Source organism: Haplochromis burtoni, unplaced genomic scaffold (genome assembly GCF_018398535.1).
Source record: "Haplochromis burtoni strain Fernald_Lab_line unplaced genomic scaffold, NCSU_Asbu1 Contig_127, whole genome shotgun sequence".
Lineage (NCBI taxonomy): Eukaryota > Metazoa > Chordata > Actinopteri > Cichliformes > Cichlidae > Haplochromis > Haplochromis burtoni.
In genome coordinates this window covers 200,012-217,973 of record NW_024582488.1, presented here as the reverse complement: position 1 = coordinate 217,973, position 17,962 = coordinate 200,012, and the positions used below count along the sequence as shown (strand labels likewise).

Below are 17,962 nucleotides of genomic sequence, written 5' to 3'. Positions count from 1 at the left end.
CCTTAATTGGAATTAGTGGGATTAAGTTTTTTGGCAGTTTTGGGTGCGAACTTTTTGTCCAAACACTGACTCAATGATAACAAATCATTTTGACAAGGAAAACATTTCATACAAAAGGAGCAGAAACAGATAAAACAGCTTATAATACACAATGGAGAGATATTTAAGACTCTCATGGGTGTGAATATGTGCCATACTGCACCTTATTAGTACCTTTTTCAAGAAATCAAACTCTACATACTCTGGCATGGAGGGTCTCTTGTGGCTGCACAAAAGCACTGAGTCACCCTGAGGCCCCATGCATGCAATACCAAGAGGGTCACTGTGTGCAGGCTAGCCTCTCCATTGTAGTCTGTATTTGTCTGGCTTGGCTGAGTCCTCTTTATCAGGAGAGACCGAGTGCAGAGAGAGGAGAGCGTTTTATCAGATGAATCTGCTCTGTGTGTCTCTCTGTTTTTATGAGTCTGGCTGCCTGTCTGGGTGTGTCTGCAGGAACGATTGCAGATTATCAATGAGCCTGCGAGTTTTCAGTCACTTCTGTCTTTTGATGTTGTAACACATTCCTCAGTGTTCAGACGCTATTGTTGTTTTAAGTTTCCGGTTTCTTCTTCCGCCACCTGAAAAGGGGGATAAAGGACACCAGCATAGAGGGAGGTACTGCATAAAGAAAGAAGACACGTACTCCATTAGTGGTCTTCGTCCCCTGACTACTTAATGAAAATTATGGCGGGATTGGGGGGTATAAATGGAGATGGAAATTTAATAAGATATTAAATCTGGCCACTTTGATGTATTGGTGGATTATCCTTTCAGAAATATTTAACTTTATCACTTTTTTTCTGCTAATTTAGTTTTCATGAACCTCTGAGCAAATCACTGTGTTTATCAGGTTGTAACCTGAGGGAGAGGATTTGTTTGGATTACCTTACAGCTGATTCACTTAGCCACACAGTTACACACCTGCATGCACAACATAATAACCTTCAAATAGAAAGAACAGTCCAATATGGGCTGCAGTGTTTCTGAAACATAATTTAGCTTTAGCACACATCCCACATGTTACTGTTATTGTTGGCTGTGCAGTCAAGTATGAGAAACAGCCTCATTTGCATCGTGCTATCAATTTCCTATGAAGCAAAAAATGATTATCCCTTGATCAGTTGATCAAACTACCCAAATCTTTAGTAGCGACAGATTTGGCAGCGATACGCTGGTACGTGTTTTCTCTGTTTCTTTGATAAGCGATACTTTCTTTGGCCTTTTTTTCTTTATGACATCAGCTAAATATTTCATCTATAAAGCACTAAATATTTGGCTGATTAATTATAAGGAAACTAGCACAAAGTTTTCATTAACATTTATACACACCAAAATGAATGTAGCCACATGACATCATTCATCAGTATGTGGACCAGCATTTTTAAGGCTAAACTTTGGGTTTAAGGGAAGCACTTGTTGAAGTGAAATGTGACATTAATCGGACAAAAGAGTGAGCTGCTGATATAATGGCCAAAGCTAGCCAGCCTAGTTTGCATAGTTAGCTTATTAAAAGACTGAAAAGGTGCACTGAACCCAGCACAGACAGTATAACAGCTTTCATTTCATTTCATTTATTTATTTATAAAGCACATTTAATAACAACAGGGAGTTGACCAAAGTGCTGTACAAAATAACAATTAAACAATGACATTAACAACAACAACAGGTAAGAAAATTAAAAGAAAATTTCGATAAAAGAATTGGTAACTCTCATGCAGTTTCGAATGTGTTTTAAGATGAGATTTAAAAAGAGTAACAGTTGGGGCCTTTCTAATGTGGAGAGGTAGATTATTCCACATTTTCGGGGCCACTACCACAAATGCCCAATCTCCTCTATGAACCATCCTAGACTTATGTAAGGTAAGGAGCAGGTGATCACTTGATCGAAGGGCTCTAGAGGGCGTATAAAGCTGCAAAAGGTCAGACAAATAGTCCAGTGCCTGGCCAACTAGCACTTTATAAGTCAAAAGTAAGATTTGGAATTTAATTCTAAAACACACTGGAAGCCAATGAAGGCAATCAAGCACCGGAGTAATGTGTTGGTGTTTCTTCACACGAGTCAAAAGGCGAGCTGCAGCATTCTGTACCAGTTGGAGCCGGGCCGAGCTGGACTGACTGACACCCACATATAGTGAATTGCAGTAATCCAGTTGAGATAAAAACAAACACATGAATTGCTCTTTCCAAGTTTCTAAAAGATAAAAAAGATCTCACTTTGGATAGGAGCCTTAATTTAAAAAAGGACCGCTGGACAACTGAATTAATTTGTTTCTCAAATGTAAGTTTGCTATCCAAGAAAACCCCCAGGTTTTTTACATGCGTTTTAACAGCACATGTTAGGTTACATAAGTGCAAATCTGGGGCATTGAAATTACAACTTGGTCCAAAAATAATTACCTCAGGTTTGTCCTCATTGAAGGTAAGAAAATTTGAGGCCATCCAGGTTTTAACTTCGTCAAGACATTTGACTAGCGATTCCATGGGTGTGGAGGTGAACCGAAGATAAATCTGGGTGTCGTCGGCGTATGAGTGAAAGTAGATGTTATCCTTCCTAAAGATTAGGCCTAAGGGTAACATATAGATGGAAAAAAGAATTGGACCTAATACGGAACCCTGCGGGACACCACAAGTAAAAGGAGCTGGGGAAGAAATAAAATCATCATCACGGAAAAAGTCCTCTCGGAGAGGTTTTATGGAGCCGCCGTGATGCCACCAATTGGTTTGTAAATTCCTCTTAAGGAACTGAGGAGAATGCACACATATGGGTTAATGACGTGACAACTCTTGAGTTGAAGCTGATGCTGTAAGCCTGCATTAAAGCACTTGTGCAAAAAAATAGAACATGACCCTACAGCTCACTCAGTCCACAGCCTAAACAATGACTTACAAGATGAGTTTATGGCTCAGTCACAGGTTTCTATTCGTCACTGTATTAACTTTGTAGAAGTGACAGTAAAGTAAAACTGCCAAACCCCCCTTTATGATAAATATGTCACAATCATATGAGCATGCCGTGTCCCTCTTTTTCTCATTATTCTCATTATTTCAAAAAATCTTGATGCCGTGGTCAAAATGCTCAGGTTGAGGCTTTACTAACAAACAGGTGATGTTACAGTTGTGTTAATTTTTATCTTTTGTTGTTCGCTCTTTGTGAAAGGCAGGAATGAACAGTGACTTAGCACGAGTGCGAGTTGTCCTGTACCGATGTGTATTTCTGAATACGTATTTGTGTGTTGGAATAGCTTGAAGGTTCCACTGTGTGTTTTTGTGGTCCACTAGCTCAGGATTTCCTGTAGGGCACATTACCAAGCAAAGAGAATGACACAGCTAAAGCTGGTACAGTCTGTGCAGTCCTCTAGTGGCTTTCCTATCTGTCAGCTTACACTGGTCATTGCTTCCTTTCTAATGGGAAATCGCAGCTTTCTAGGTGAATGTAATGGTTTGTCATCAGATCAGTAATGTAGTAATGTAGTGTTATGTAGGCCATTGTTTAGTTTCACACTGGGTCAATAAGGTTGATTTTAAATCTGGGGACGATAAGGGTGAAGTAAGGAGGCGGAGAAGGCGAACATAGGGACGTATTTTAAGAGAAAAAGCAGTAAATAAAGAAAAAAATCTAACAAAGAAATCTAATGCACAGCGGCCTCTCTACCACCACACTGTCCATTCAGTCAGGTTCAGACTAAACACGTATAAGTGATAGGCATTCTGGGAAAGTATCCAACCATCTTTCTTATCAGGAGCAGACTTGGGCCAAATTTAATCACTCAAACAAGCTGCATCATTTTAGCCAGGCACCGCTTGTCCCACTGGCAGAAGCCTCGGCTTCACACAGCGTGTTCTCTGGTCATTGTGTTGGTGAGCAGCAGATGTGACACCATTGTGGATTTCTGGGATTGATTTTCCACTTTAAAGCACATGAAAGCATTTTTCAGCTGTTAGCCTACATTATAGATGTTTTTATTCCTCAGTTGTGGGCATAATAGCATATTGTCATAAGAGGAATAATAGGCTTTATTGCACTAAACAGCATTCTGGTAAGGAGGAATAGAAAGCGAGCTATTTATCCTCATTACTATCTATAAATCATTCATTTCATGTAGCTCAATTTTTGTGCAGACAGTAATTCAGGGATAGAGGAGCTCTCTCTAGGGAAATTTAACAGGTTCTGCAGAGCATGCATGTGCACTCTACAATACAGTTATAAGCTATAAATATCCCTCGTGATTCAGTAGAGTAGTCCTGATGACCTAAAGCACACAAACAAACACTTGCGGTAGAATGCTCGCACTGCAAACTCTAATTTTGTCCACTGACAACAACAAAAAACAACAGATTTTCAACATGTTTTGCTAAAATTTGCAATTACTCTTCATCTTTTAATTGATTTCCTCCATTCTTACTTGGCTGTGATTACACACTTTCCCCTTACTTGTGGAAATGTGCTCGTGTGTCTGACAGATCTCTTGACTTGGCATTTTTTCTTGTTGCTTAGAAACCAACAAAGACATGTCTCCGTCCTTGTTGAAGGACAAAAATATGGCAGAGCAGTGTTTTCCATGAATCTTCTTCAGTATCTGTTTATGATATTCAGCATATTAAACTGAAAATATTACATTTGGTGTCATATTAGACTAAGGATAAATGTTACTTATTGTAAGAAGAACTACTCACAATCATTTTAATGCTATCTGTGGCTGTGAAGACGATATTGTAAGCTTTAGAAATAACTTTGATCATATAGATTTGAAGGCATCGAGGTGCTTTTAAATGGTGCTTCAGAGATCAGAGTGAACATTTAAGTTTCAATCATATTAGAGAATAAAAGTGAGGCTCGCTCAGTCTCACTCGTCACAAAATTTACATTTTATTGACGATAAACACTAAACTTCGTCCATCCATTCGCTTCCACTTATCCTTTTCAGGGTCGTGGGGGTCGCTGGAGCCTATCCCAGCTGTCATAGGGCGAGAGGCGGGGGACACCGTGGACAGGGCGCCAGTCTGTCGCAGGGCTAACACAGAGACAGACAACCATTCGCACTCACATTCACACCTATGGGCAATTTCGATTAATCGATTAACCTATCCCCACTAAAAAATATCAATTATATAGAGCAAAAACTACTAAAACTAAATTCCTAGATTACAGAGTATTAATTACAGACAGTTTGCAAGATAATGTAAAGCTTATTTACTGAACAGAAACAACAACAGGGAAATTTTCTTCACCATGTTTATTTGAAATAAAATGCGATATTTCACTTTTTCTTTTCTTTCCTTCGCTGAGTCGTGCACAGCAGTCAAACGCTGTGTGTGTCAAAAGGAGCGAGTGAGTCAGGACTGCATCTTGCATATTTGCCTCATTCACTTACTGCCAGCTAACGTGTGTTTGTGTGCGAGGTCTCGTGGTGACTGAAGGTTGAGACACTGCATGCTGCTTCTTATTTATGTCATATTTGGGGCATTTTTGTGCTTTGGGGATTATTATTTATTCCTTCTGGGAGTACTGTTGTGGAGGGATTTTTTTATTGAATGAATTATTCGGCATGCTCTCAAACACTTTGGATAAAAAAAGTAGAGAAACTAAAAATAAATGAAATGTCCCATGCATCAGCTGCGATGTGCTGTTTTGACGATGCACATGTTGAACAGTCCTCTTTGTCTTTTCTCTCCCTTTGTCTGGCTACAGTATCAATCCCGTGGTGAATGATTGCCCTCTAACACACACACACACACACACACACACACGCTGACAGCTGCATGGTAGTGGATGTGCTGCAAGTCTCTCTCCATGGTACTGAAATCCCTGATGTGACTGCCCAGGCCACCCATCTGGCTGAGACGCAGCATTTGGTGTATATATCTGTGTGTTTATGTTATTCATAAGAATATTGCTTCTTAGCTAATAACCATATTTCTGTTCACCCATAACTGACAGAAACATTGAGGATGCCGCACTCGTGCTTAAAATTATCTAATTAAAAATACACATTAATTAGAATAACTGACATAAATAACTCATACAACTCGGTTATTGGTTGTTCCTCTCGACTGTGTTTCTGCACGTTTCGAGCATGTTCATTTACCTCCAAGGGTTGCTCTTTGACTCTGAAAATGTAATCGAGTGTATATCCTGCATTAGCTTTACGCTACATTACCATCTATAATTAAACAGCTCCTGTACAACAGAGTAGTCCCCCTGTTAATGATGAAAGTTTTCATAAGATTAATTGCTGCTGCAGAAATAGCTCCATCCTCTGACCTCCTGGGTGTAAAAATAGATCCTTGCTGTATGCATATACACACAAATAAAACATCACACACCCAGAGCACCTCCCCTGACTTCTCATTAGGGACTCCAGCAGACAGGGAAGGATTTTCGGGTTACACAAACTCTCACACTGCTGCAGTGGTGGGTTTGTTCCCTTCGCCTGCTCCTCCTCCTGTCGCCCCAGGGATGAATATCTATAGAACCCATTGTCTGAGAGACATACGAGTGTGGAGCCTCAACACTTCTTGCAGTCTGTGATTTTCAGTATAAAGATCCAAAATGGCTGCCCATGAGTGACTCCATATTAATGTGATCCTGAGGAAACGATATTAAACTTTAATCTTCTCCACTTGATTGCCAATTAGGACACAAATACTGGGGCGTCACTTTGTACATACAGCAGTACTGGCAGTTGTGTTCATGTAATTATCATGAAACAGGTCTTTTTTTTGGTGTTAAAATGATCCCTGTAGCAGAGAATAACATTTGGCCGGGAGTCTTTGATCCAATTCTGCATGATGCACTTTCAAGCAATTAAAAGGAGCTTCTCAAGAAGATTGTAATGTGATGCAGGGAGATGCATTTTCCTGGAGGGAAAGCCTCAGAGGACCAGAACCTCTTTTCTTAAAATCTTTAACTGAAATCTCCTACTAATTTCTTTGGAACTAAATGCTGTGATAAAGGGTTTTGTCTGGGCCAGATTTTTACTTCCTGTCCTGCAGAGCCCAGCTGTTGCCGTGAGGCCTGCTCCGAGATTGCCGGGCTCTCATCCGAGCAGAGAATGCAAGCTCATTCAGTCACACTGTGCCTAGAATTAATCGTCTGTTTTGTTCCAGAGGCCCTTCCTCTTAATCATTCACTACAATCACACTGTGGCTCTCTTGAGAGAGAGAGGGGGCACCAGGGTGAGAGCACAAAGGAGTACGAAGAGAGAATGATGAAATACAGAGAAAGCGGTGTGTACAGAAGGAAAATAATAAAGAAATATACAACCTTTCTTTAATAGATACATGTTGCCGAGTGTTTTTTAGTTTACGGGGCATTTTGCCAGACCGATTATTGCTGGCATTTCTTCATATGCTAACTGCTACACTTGTAATTCAAAGGCATAATAAAGAGGTCTATTGAATTTGCATTAACATGCTCTCTGAGGAGAGCGTGAATGAAAAAGCTTCTATTTAACAGACTTACAGCATGTAGATTAAAAGTGGGTTACACTGACAGATTGGAAAATGTGCCTGTTGGCCATAACTGCAACTGAACTGAATTTAACCTTTAATTCCACTTTATTGCTTACTTGATAATAAGATATTTTTTTTTCCCCTCCCTAAACCCCAACCCAAAAGTTTTTTAAAACCAAAAAAGGGGAAGCGGGGGAGGGGGACAAAAAGGGGGGGGAGGGGGGCGCGGGATAATAAGTATCCATAAAGAGAGAAACATGTGGTTCATAATTTATTTTTTTTTTACATGTAAAAGCACAAATTAATTTCACCTCAACACAGCAGGAGACTGCCCGCTTAGCTCGTTAGCCACAAATGAAAAGAAAAGACAGCTGCACTTTAGGCTCATGTCTTTTCAAAGTAATGGATGCTTGTGCCTAATAAATGATTCATGACAAACAGAGAAAATATTATGATGATGAGATGGGATTGGGAAGCTTACATTATTAAACATGTAGTTCAAAATAAATGGCTTCCTATTTAAATTGCATGGTCAGTTTGAAGAGTCAATAACCATACAATACAGTATCCCCGGGTACCGGTCCGTGAGTCGTTTGGTACCGGGCCGCGAGAGTTGAGGCTCAGGTGTGAAATGTATGGTTTTCACGGTTTTTATCGGTTTCCAGCGTTATTTTGTTATCGTTTTTATCGTTAACTCGGTTTTCCTGGATCTTTTCACGTGTGTTATGAATAAATCTTTTTTTTTTCGGTACCGGTACTAGTTTTATTTTGTTGTATTTATCTGCGACACCTTAAAGGTCAGTCCGTGAAAATATTGTCAGGCATAAACCGGTCCGTGGCGCAAAAAAGGTTGGGGACCGCTGGTCTACAGCATCCTGTGGCGGTTGTAAACCATAAAATATTTTTCAGATGATCCATTTTCTCTCACAGAGCTTTCTGCAGGTGCAAAAGTCATTTCTCCTGATGGAAAGGGGCAAAAGGGAAGCATGGTTTATTGAATCACTAAAACAGTTCCTGATGTTCCAGTCATGAAACTCACACATGCATTCAGGAAACCTTGACAGAGAAATAGCGCTGAACTGGAAACACTGGTCTTCCCCTAACAGTGAATGTGTGTTTGCTAGTTTACCACTTTGACCCAGCAGGCCCGCTGTGGTTGCCATGTTTTTTCTGTTGATACCTGCTTTGATTTTATCATGACACGTCAGCTCTCAGTGTCGTGAAAACCTGTGTCAGGAAAATGGGAACACTGTGTCTATTGATCTGAGTGAAACATCACCCACATCGACAGACAGCAGGTATTCTTAAGGGCCAGCCCCTGCAAGTGTCCCATCAGTGCTGCCAGTGGTCAAAAGTACAGCAGCACTCGGCCTAGCACACACAGCTGGGAGAGATGTGCAAGATTTCCGAGGCAGTGTGTGCTAATCCCTTCCATCGCTTGGATTATGATGCTGATGCTATTTGACAGGATTTGGATCAGTGTGATTTTAATTTTGACTTTACAGAAATACCGGTTTCCTTTTCTTCTTACCCTACCTCCCTCCCTTTTTTATCTCTTCAGGCATTTGGCCAGGCTTACACCAACCAACGGAAGGTGGCAGAGGATGGGGAGACCAATGAGGAGACACTGCTGCAGGAGTCCGCCTCCAAGGAGGCCTACTATATGGGCCGCCTGTTGGAGCTGCAGTCAGAGGTGACGCTTAGCCGCTCTGTGGCGTCCAACGCCCAGTCAGAGAATGAGCGGCTCAACGCACTTGTACAGGAGCTACGAGAGGTGAGTTTGTCAACACGAGGAAAGCATGCAGACGATTTATTACTTCCTAAATAAAGAAAAACAGGAAATTGAATCTACTGTGTGTGTAGATTTGATATATTTCTGCTTATGTCAGTAGTATTTTGTTACCAACACCTAAAATTCTCTCTATGAGATGTGCACATTAATTGTTTTGAAACTTGAATGCATTTGGCTTGCAGCTGGCTCTTGACTGAGCGAGATACAGTAAGAGTTAACTGCATGTAAAGCCATCTTATAGTTTTTATGATAATTCTTGAGTCCAAACGGATTGTTTTCCACAGTTTGACTAGTATTTCTTTCATTCTACATTAACTAACATGAGACCTATGTGTTTATCAAAGATCAAGAGGTTACTGTGACAAACTAAAAGGTGTCATGCCTCACACAGAATAATAAACGATATACATATGTGCAAAGTGTGTATTTATGCAAGTATATATGTCTGCAGCAACTGTGTTGGGCAGTACCGGAGTTCGAGCAGGGGTCAGACACTGCGGCCACGACCCCATTGTGGGGGGCAAATCCAGTGCTAAGCTGGGATATAAAGTGAAATGCCCTGAGCTCGGCACATGTGTAGGGACAGAGTACCAGCACTACGCCCACAGGACACACTCTCATTCACTAATTTGGTCAGGCAGTGCTGTGATGTTCGCTCATTCTCAAAGTTCACAAGAAGTGAAGATATTGATGGTGCTGGAGCATGTGGAACAAAATCAACATCTCAGCTGTAATTACCTGATAAACCTTTACACACGATGAGTTGTTCCTATGCACAAATGCCCCATGTCTGAGTCATGAGTGTGGCGCTTTGATATATTTATGAAGTGCCTTCTGCTGTTTTTTGAAGTCCTCATTTGCACAGTTAATGAACAGGATTCCTTTCATCGTGAGAGGCAGGTGCTGCAGTGACATCGAGCACTTCATTTACCACAGACCAAATCTAATTAAAAGATTTTTGTTTTACAGATTTCAAGCAACCTAACATATACAGGTTTGGGGAAAAAGACACTGAGTTAGTTTAGATAGATGTCTGTTGTTAGAGTTACAAGTCAGAACATGAGAAGTGATAAAGATTAAAATCAAAGTGCACTTTAAAGCCCAAAAAAAGAAACACAGGCCTAAACTTTAAATTTGTAAAACTTTGCCACAACAGCAGTGATGGCAGGGATGAATGAACACAACATGGCTGGGCCCCTGTTGTGGGTACCATTGTATGATGACTTTAACAGCCGCACTTCGTGCTGTGAACAGCTCTGCCCTGTGGCGGGCTCAGTGCCAGTGTTGTGTGCCGATCTGTCCCTGACCGTAGGGTCTGATTGCCCCCAGTATTATTTGGCCTTGAATATCCTGCACACTATTAATAAAATGTATTTTGACAACATGTATCACAGAAAGCTTATATTCATGTTCATACATCAACCGCAAATGTATTTTGTGTGTTTTTGGTCTGCTCTATTTTTTTCTTTTTACAGTGTTTTAGCCAGTTTTAGCGTAAAAGTGCTTTCAATGTATTTGCAAAACAGTCCAATTGTGCCTTTGTGGGATTTCCCCATTTACACCATTAACTTTTATATAATGGGAGTTCCTGTCAGCTAATGCACAAATCAGGAGGTTCAGTGTAGACCAGAGGTCTTCAGTTTCAGGTTTTTTGCCACTTCTAAAAGTAGCATCGTATTCACTGCCAATGCGTGTAGCCACCCACTCCACCCACAAAGTCTCTGGGTCAGCACTTCTGCCATATGTACAGAGAACTGCAGGGGAGCTGCAGGCAGCTCTGCAGCAGCAGGAGTACACACATGCGCAAATGCACTGTAACATTATTTTGTAGCCTATACTACAGACTCTGTCCACTAGTTGCATTGGGCTGCAAACATTTACACACAACTGTGTGTGAAAATAAGATATATAAAATATATTTTTTCATTTTTGTCTTGATATGTAAATATCATCTAGTTAATTTTTGGGAAACAGCAGAGAGTGTTTCAGCGCATGTACAGTAGAGGTATGTAAAAAAATAGCTTTTGAGAAAGTCCTACCTCAGTGTGCAAAGTCACGTCTACATGCATCAGCATTATGAGTCTGTGCATGTCATGCAATCTTAAGCTGACGGGACTGTATTTGATATTGACCTTGTTTACGTGGGCACCGCTTTGCCTGTTAGGGTTTAATCATATTCAGCATATTGGATTTACATGCTAGCTATTCTGGTTACTGATCACTGCATGTTGTTTGGGTTAGCATCTGTGATGGTTATGAGAAGTCTATTCTTAATTCCAGTAAATATCATCTTAAATTAATTTGATGTAGCTATTATAAATTTGGCCACAGTGGCTTGTAGTCGGCTCAAGACGTGTTGCAGATTTATCCCAACCAATGAGACCTCAATGAGCGGAAAGAGTGATGGGAACTGTTAAAAATGTCACCGCTGTTTTTCCTCCTTCAGAGTAACGAGATGCTCGAGCTGCAACGGAGCAGAATGAGGGAGGAGATCAAAGAGTACAAGTTCAGAGAGACCCGGCTGCTTCAGGACTACACAGAGCTGGAGGAGGAGAACATCACACTTCAGAAACTGGTGTCCACACTCAAGCAGAACCAGGTTGGTACGAAGATCAACAGTTTGCACACTAATAGCTTCTTATTTATGTGTCATTGTCGTGTAGAGTTTCACTCTCTAAATGTATTTCTCAGATTTAAGCGTGTCAGTGAAATTGCCTATTAAAGATCTGTCATCACTTTCAGTGATGCATCAGCAATCGGTGGCTCAATTGATTTTAATGACTCAGACTCGTGTCACCAAAATGTACCAGTACTCGCAGTGATCTCACAGTGTTTCCTGCACAGTAACACGAAGTCGTATTAGTTTAAACTAGCTCTAGACACGTGGTTAGATGAAGTCGAATAGAGATCTTAACGGTTATATTAATTTCAAAAGGATTTGTTTTTTACCAGCTGTTTACAAATGTGTTAAAATAATTCTTTTCCTGTTACCACGTGGCCTTTCTGTGTCCCTCAGGTGGAGTACGAGGGACTGAAACATGAAATTAAGGTGCTGGAGGAGGAGACTGTCCTTCTGAACAGCCAGCTGGAAGACGCTTTGCGCTTAAAGGAAATCTCTGAGGGTCAGTTAGAAGAAGCCCTGGATGCCCTCAAGACTGAGCGCGAGCAGAAGAACAATCTGAGGAAAGAACTAGCCCATCACATCAGCCTGGGTGACAGCGTCTACGGCGCAGGGGCCCATCTGGCGCTAACCGTCACCGGAGTTGAAGGCCTGAAGTTCCCCGAGGAGAGCAACGGCACTAATGGCAGCACCATCCCGGCTGCTAATGGCAACAATGAGGACAACAACCGCTGCAACGGTCACTTTCACGCTGGCTCTGGGATGGCTAAGATGAACGGGGACTACAGACCCGGCCGAAAGGGAGATGGCCTTCACCCCGTGCCAGATCTGTTCAGCGAGCTCAACTTGTCAGAGATGCAGAAGCTTAAACAGCAGCTACTGCAGGTAGGTCATAAGAGAGAGTGCCTTGGAAATTTCACTGAAAGTTTAAAGTCCCACATGAGCCCCGAGCCCAGTTTGAAATCAGAAAATCGTTGGGTCACTGAATCTTTATTTTCAAGGACACTGACGTCACTTGAACGTCACCGAGGGTTTAAATAACAGCGCTGAAGGGGGTTGAAATTAGCTTCAAAGAGCAGATTGCAGGACTACCATATTGATCTCCCTTCCCACAGTATATTTTAGTTTTTAGTGTGAAGACTGATGGAGTCTGAAGGCATTCATTTAAGGTTATTGTCATTTGAACCCTGTACTGACATTAGAGATAGATGAGAAGTGGAGAAAGACTAGAGGAATGACATCACAAATGTTCAGACTCAAATCGAGGCCCTAGCGCTCAGGGCGCCCATCTGGTAAGTGCTTTTTAAGAAGCATGCTAATGCACATTCAGTGTCTGTATCATGCATTATATATTAAGTATGCTTTCACGCATGTTATGGAGGGAGTAGCTTTCAGTATGCGAGAATGCAGCTGCAAGACAAAGGCCGAGAAAGGCAACAGATTTATGCCAAAAGTGAAGGAAACTGCTTTGTACACTTTTATTTACACCGCAATTAGTTCCTGCTTAACGCTGTGAAAAGCTGCTACTGTATACAAAGAATGTAAAAATACAAAATATATATAATATAAAATATATAGCTGAACTAGCTTTCACTTAAACCCACTTGAGTACAAAACAGACTCATCGTGGAGGATGGTATATAGAATGTTAAGTGACAGTGAAACCACAGAGAGATCAAACTCGTGCTAAAAGCAAATAAAGTCATTACTGTACATCTTTTATCTAGCTGGGCACCAGCAGGGAGGAGAAAACTAGATTAGTGGTTGCTATATTCACAGTGTGCCTCTCGCTGTAAACACAATTACTCACTAGCTAATTTTCTCTTTTGAGTTGATCTGTCTGGGAAAGACCATCAGCCTTATAAGGTCCAGCTGAAGTCCAGTTTTCGTTGTGTTTCTTCTGGAGTTGTCCAGAGTTTCTTATAGTTCAATCTCAGAACTTGAAAATCAGATTTATTGCTTTAATATAGTTTAACGTGTCGTTCTGGAGGACGTACACAAAAATGACATTGCACTGGAAAGTACAAAAAGAAACAAATTTAATTTTAAATTTCTGTCGTGCAGGTGGAGCGTGAGAAGGCAGCACTGCTCAAGAACCTGCAGGAGTCACAGACTCAGTTGCAGCACACACAAGGTGCCCTGACTGAACAGAATGAGCGCGTCCATCGTCTCACAGAGCGCGTCAACGCCATGAAACATCTCAATGGAGACAAAGAGCTCGATGATCCAGAAGAGAGTGAGAAACCTAATGGGGGGTCCTCATCCCCAACGGCCAATAGCCATCATGATCTCGATATCCACGGTTTTAAGATTCTTGAGTGTCGGTACAAGGTGGCGGTGACCGAGGTGATCGACCTAAAAGCAGAGCTCAAGGCCCTGAAGGAGAAGTACAATCAGGCGGTGGAGGGACAGGGAGACAGCCATGAAGATGACCGGGTCCAGGCACTGACTGAACAGGTTTGTGCAATATTAATCCAGTTTTGCTGAAAGTAAAGCTGCAAACGTACTCACTAGGGTGCAACGATACACAAAATTCACGGTTCGGTTCAATACTTTGGTGTCAGGGTTCGATATTTTTTCCATACAAAAAAATGTTCATGCTTTTTTAATTTGTCATTTATTAAAATTATAAATATATATTTTAACTCAAAAGTACAGTTTTTAAATGTAATGTTGCTGAAACGACAAAGTAATAAAATAATAAATCTATCTGATCGAGAAATCACTCATCTTTGGAAAAGAGAGTTTATTACAGAGAAATGTCTCTTTCCAAAATAAAAGCTATACTATCCGCTTCTTCTGGGCTATATTCTCAGCAGCATATTAAACATATCAGGTCCCCATAAGGAGAATCCTGTGCTAACGGCTGTCTAAATGACTCGGGATGATGTCGGATGTTCCCACTAGTGCTGTCAGCGTTAATCTGAAATGACGTTAACGCCACAACACGGCAAATCTCCGGCAAACGAGCTACCGCGGATCGCCCCGTGCCTGGGGCTGGACGGCGTCAGCACATTAACGAGCTAACTGCGCTAACGCAGTAGTTCCCACCCATGTAATTGAGCATTGCGTGGCACATCCAACATACTGTTTTACTTTAGTCCATGACGCGCTTACCTTCAGGGTCATACTTCACATGAAAACCAAAATAGTTCCAAAGGCCAGATCTGAATGAGGGTGGGGGAGATTCAATTTGCCATGTTGCAACGAGCTTAGCTTCTGTCTCGCTAGCTTGCGCTGCGCTCAGTGGATCTGCGCTCGACAGTGCAGCCTAGGCGGAGTAGTCGAACGCAGATCCACTGAGCTCTCAACACAGACAGCATCGTCAGAAGAAAAGAAATAAATTAAAAATGTTGTATTGTTCGATACATATGCGTACCGAACCGAAAGCACTGTATCGAATGGTTCAATATCGATGCGAGTATCGTTGCACCCCTAGTACTCACCGTTTGTTTGTTTGTTTGTTTGTTTGTTTGTTTGTTTGTTTGTTTGTTTGTTTGTTTGTTTGTTTGTTTTCTGAGCAGGTAACACAGTTGGAGCGAAGTTATCGTGAAAGCCGGGAAAGGGTTGTAAGCCTGGAGGCGGAGCTCCGAGCAACTGCAAGTACTGCCTCAGAGAGCCAGGGCATGCTGAACGCTGCCCAGGATGAGCTGGTAACCTTCAGTGAGGAGTTGGCGCAACTCTACCACCACGTCTGTCTGTGCAACAACGAGACACCAAACCGTGTCATGCTGGATTACTACCGCCAGAGCCGAATCACACGCAATGGCAGCCTCAAAGGCTCGGAGGATCCTCGAGCTTTGCTCTCGCCTCGCCTGGCGCGACGTCTTGCGGCAGCATCGGCAGCCTGCTCCTCGGAGTCTCCGCGCAGTTCCACAGACTCCCCATCCAAAGATGCCCAGCATAACGAGACAACAACTCACAACCCAGCAGACTCCTGCCACAGCAGCCCTACCCGCAACTACACCGGCTCCCCGGTCATCGGCATCTCTCCTTGCCCATCTCCGGTACCTTCAGACTCAAGTGGGGACCTGCGGAAGGAGCCAATGAATATCTACAACTTAAACGCCATCATCAGAGACCAGATCAAACACCTGCAGAGGGCTGTTGACCGCTCGCTGCAGCTGTCCAGGCAAAGGGCTGCAGCTAGGGAGTTAGCACCCATGCTTGACAAGGACAAAGAGTCCTGCATGGAAGAAATACTAAAGCTCAAGTCCCTGCTTAGTACTAAGAGAGAGCAAATAGCTACACTCAGGCTGGTGCTCAAGGCCAATAAGCAGGTAAAATCTTTTGTTTGTTGGATTCTGGCACTTATTTCATTAAAAAAAAACCCTAAAATGCATTTTCCATTAACATTAAATGATTCAATTCAAATCGCCCATCTTTGCAGACAGCAGAAGTTGCGCTGGCTAATCTGAAGAGCAAGTATGAAAATGAAAAGGCGATGGTGACAGAGACCATGACGAAGCTAAGGAATGAACTGAAGGCTCTGAAAGAAGATGCAGCCACCTTCTCTTCTCTCAGGGCCATGTTTGCGACGAGGTGAGAAGGGCTCAGGAAATGTGGCACAGCTAAGATGAGAAAGCAAAGTGTTCGGTTAAAACGTAGAATTTGTGTATAAATGTTGACTTGTGGCTACACATAATCCTGCTGTGTGTCTGTTAATCTCCCTGTAGGTGTGATGAATATGTTACACAGCTGGATGAGATGCAGAGGCAGCTAGCGGCAGCAGAGGATGAAAAGAAGACGCTGAACTCCCTCCTCCGAATGGCCATCCAGCAGAAACTGGCCTTGACCCAACGCTTGGAGGATCTGGAGTTTGACCACGAGCAGACTCACCGTACCCGTGGTGCTAAAGTGCCCAAGATAAAAAGCAGCCCACCCAAAGTAAGTCGCAGAGGTGTCCCCACAATTTCTTCCAACCCTACCAGCCTCCACAGCCACTTCATCATCATCACTCACACCCCGAACACCACTGTGACCCTTTGTAATCTTCCCTGTGTAGAGCTAACCTCATGTTTGTTTGTGGCTTTGTGGATATCAGCCGTACCTTCACCTCTGCGTCACTGCAGTTACTCCAGTTTCTCTCTGGAGTTCGAAGCCGTTGGTAGATCCTAAATGCCTAGCCATACGCTGTTTTTTATCATCATTTCCACACCCAACACCAATTTTCTTCCCAGAAGCCTCTAGATTAGGTGGAATAGGAGAGGTGGTATCACGTGTCTTTAGTTTAGAAATGCATAAGGCACCCCGGTGCACTATCATGCAACATCTGTGCCCATGACACATCACAGGGAAGATTCTTTATGAAATACCAGATAACAAATCTGATATTAAATATCTTTTCTTCCATCTAAAATCCTGCTGCCATAAAATATGACATCATTCCCCAATACTAGGAAGTGTTTCAAAATGACAACAAAGCAAAAATGGCTTTATTCTTAATGACTCACAGCCCCTCACTGTGGCAGATTCAATGAATTACAGCTGAGATTTTTCCTTACAATTTATTTACACCATGACTTAAGTTGTCCCAGGTTTTTGACAGGCTCAGACTAGTAGGAAAACCAGTCAAGCATTTTCTCCGTGTATTCCTAACCCCTCTTTGGAAAAGGGAAAGTAAACAAAAGAATTCTTTGTTACAGCACAATCCTCTTTGCGACGTAACCATTTCTCAACACTAGATGGCGGTGTTTGATCAAATGTCTTTCCCTTTTGAGACTGCAGTCAAATGCTGTTGGACCTTTTTCTCCCTCCTTTTGACTCCGAATTACAGTCACATATATTATAAATAAGCCAATTTAAACTAAATGTTTTTAAAAAGCAATGTGTAATCTTCTCTGTGTTAAGTGAGCGAGTAAACAAGACCTCAGCAGAACTGGTGTAGTCCAAAAATACAATGCCTATATGCAGCGGGTGAGGTGGAGTAGGATTATATTTTTAGCTTTTGTTTCACTGTACGCGTCCTTGTCTTTTTTTGCCCTTGCAAATCAATATAATATTGTATTGGCAAGTGTGTGTGTGTGTGTGTGTGTGTGTGTTACTGAGTGCAAGGGTCC

The 17,962-nt window shown here is 42.1% G+C and overlaps 1 protein-coding gene across 3 annotated transcripts in view; it reads left to right on the top strand.

Moving 5' to 3' along the window:
• bicd1a (bicaudal D homolog 1a) overlaps nt 1-17,962 on the top strand; it is a 29,957-nt gene that overhangs the window by 8,070 nt on the left and 3,925 nt on the right. For all 3 annotated transcript variants that reach the window (XM_042224084.1, XM_005930360.3, XM_005930361.3), the window contains exons 2-8: nt 9,053-9,265; nt 11,730-11,882; nt 12,300-12,788; nt 13,968-14,360; nt 15,428-16,183; nt 16,294-16,445; nt 16,580-16,790. In XM_042224084.1, coding sequence (XP_042080018.1) covers nt 9,053-9,265; nt 11,730-11,882; nt 12,300-12,788; nt 13,968-14,360; nt 15,428-16,183; nt 16,294-16,445; nt 16,580-16,790 — 2,367 coding nt within the window. The remainder of the gene's footprint in view (nt 1-9,052; nt 9,266-11,729; nt 11,883-12,299; nt 12,789-13,967; nt 14,361-15,427; nt 16,184-16,293; nt 16,446-16,579; nt 16,791-17,962) is intronic.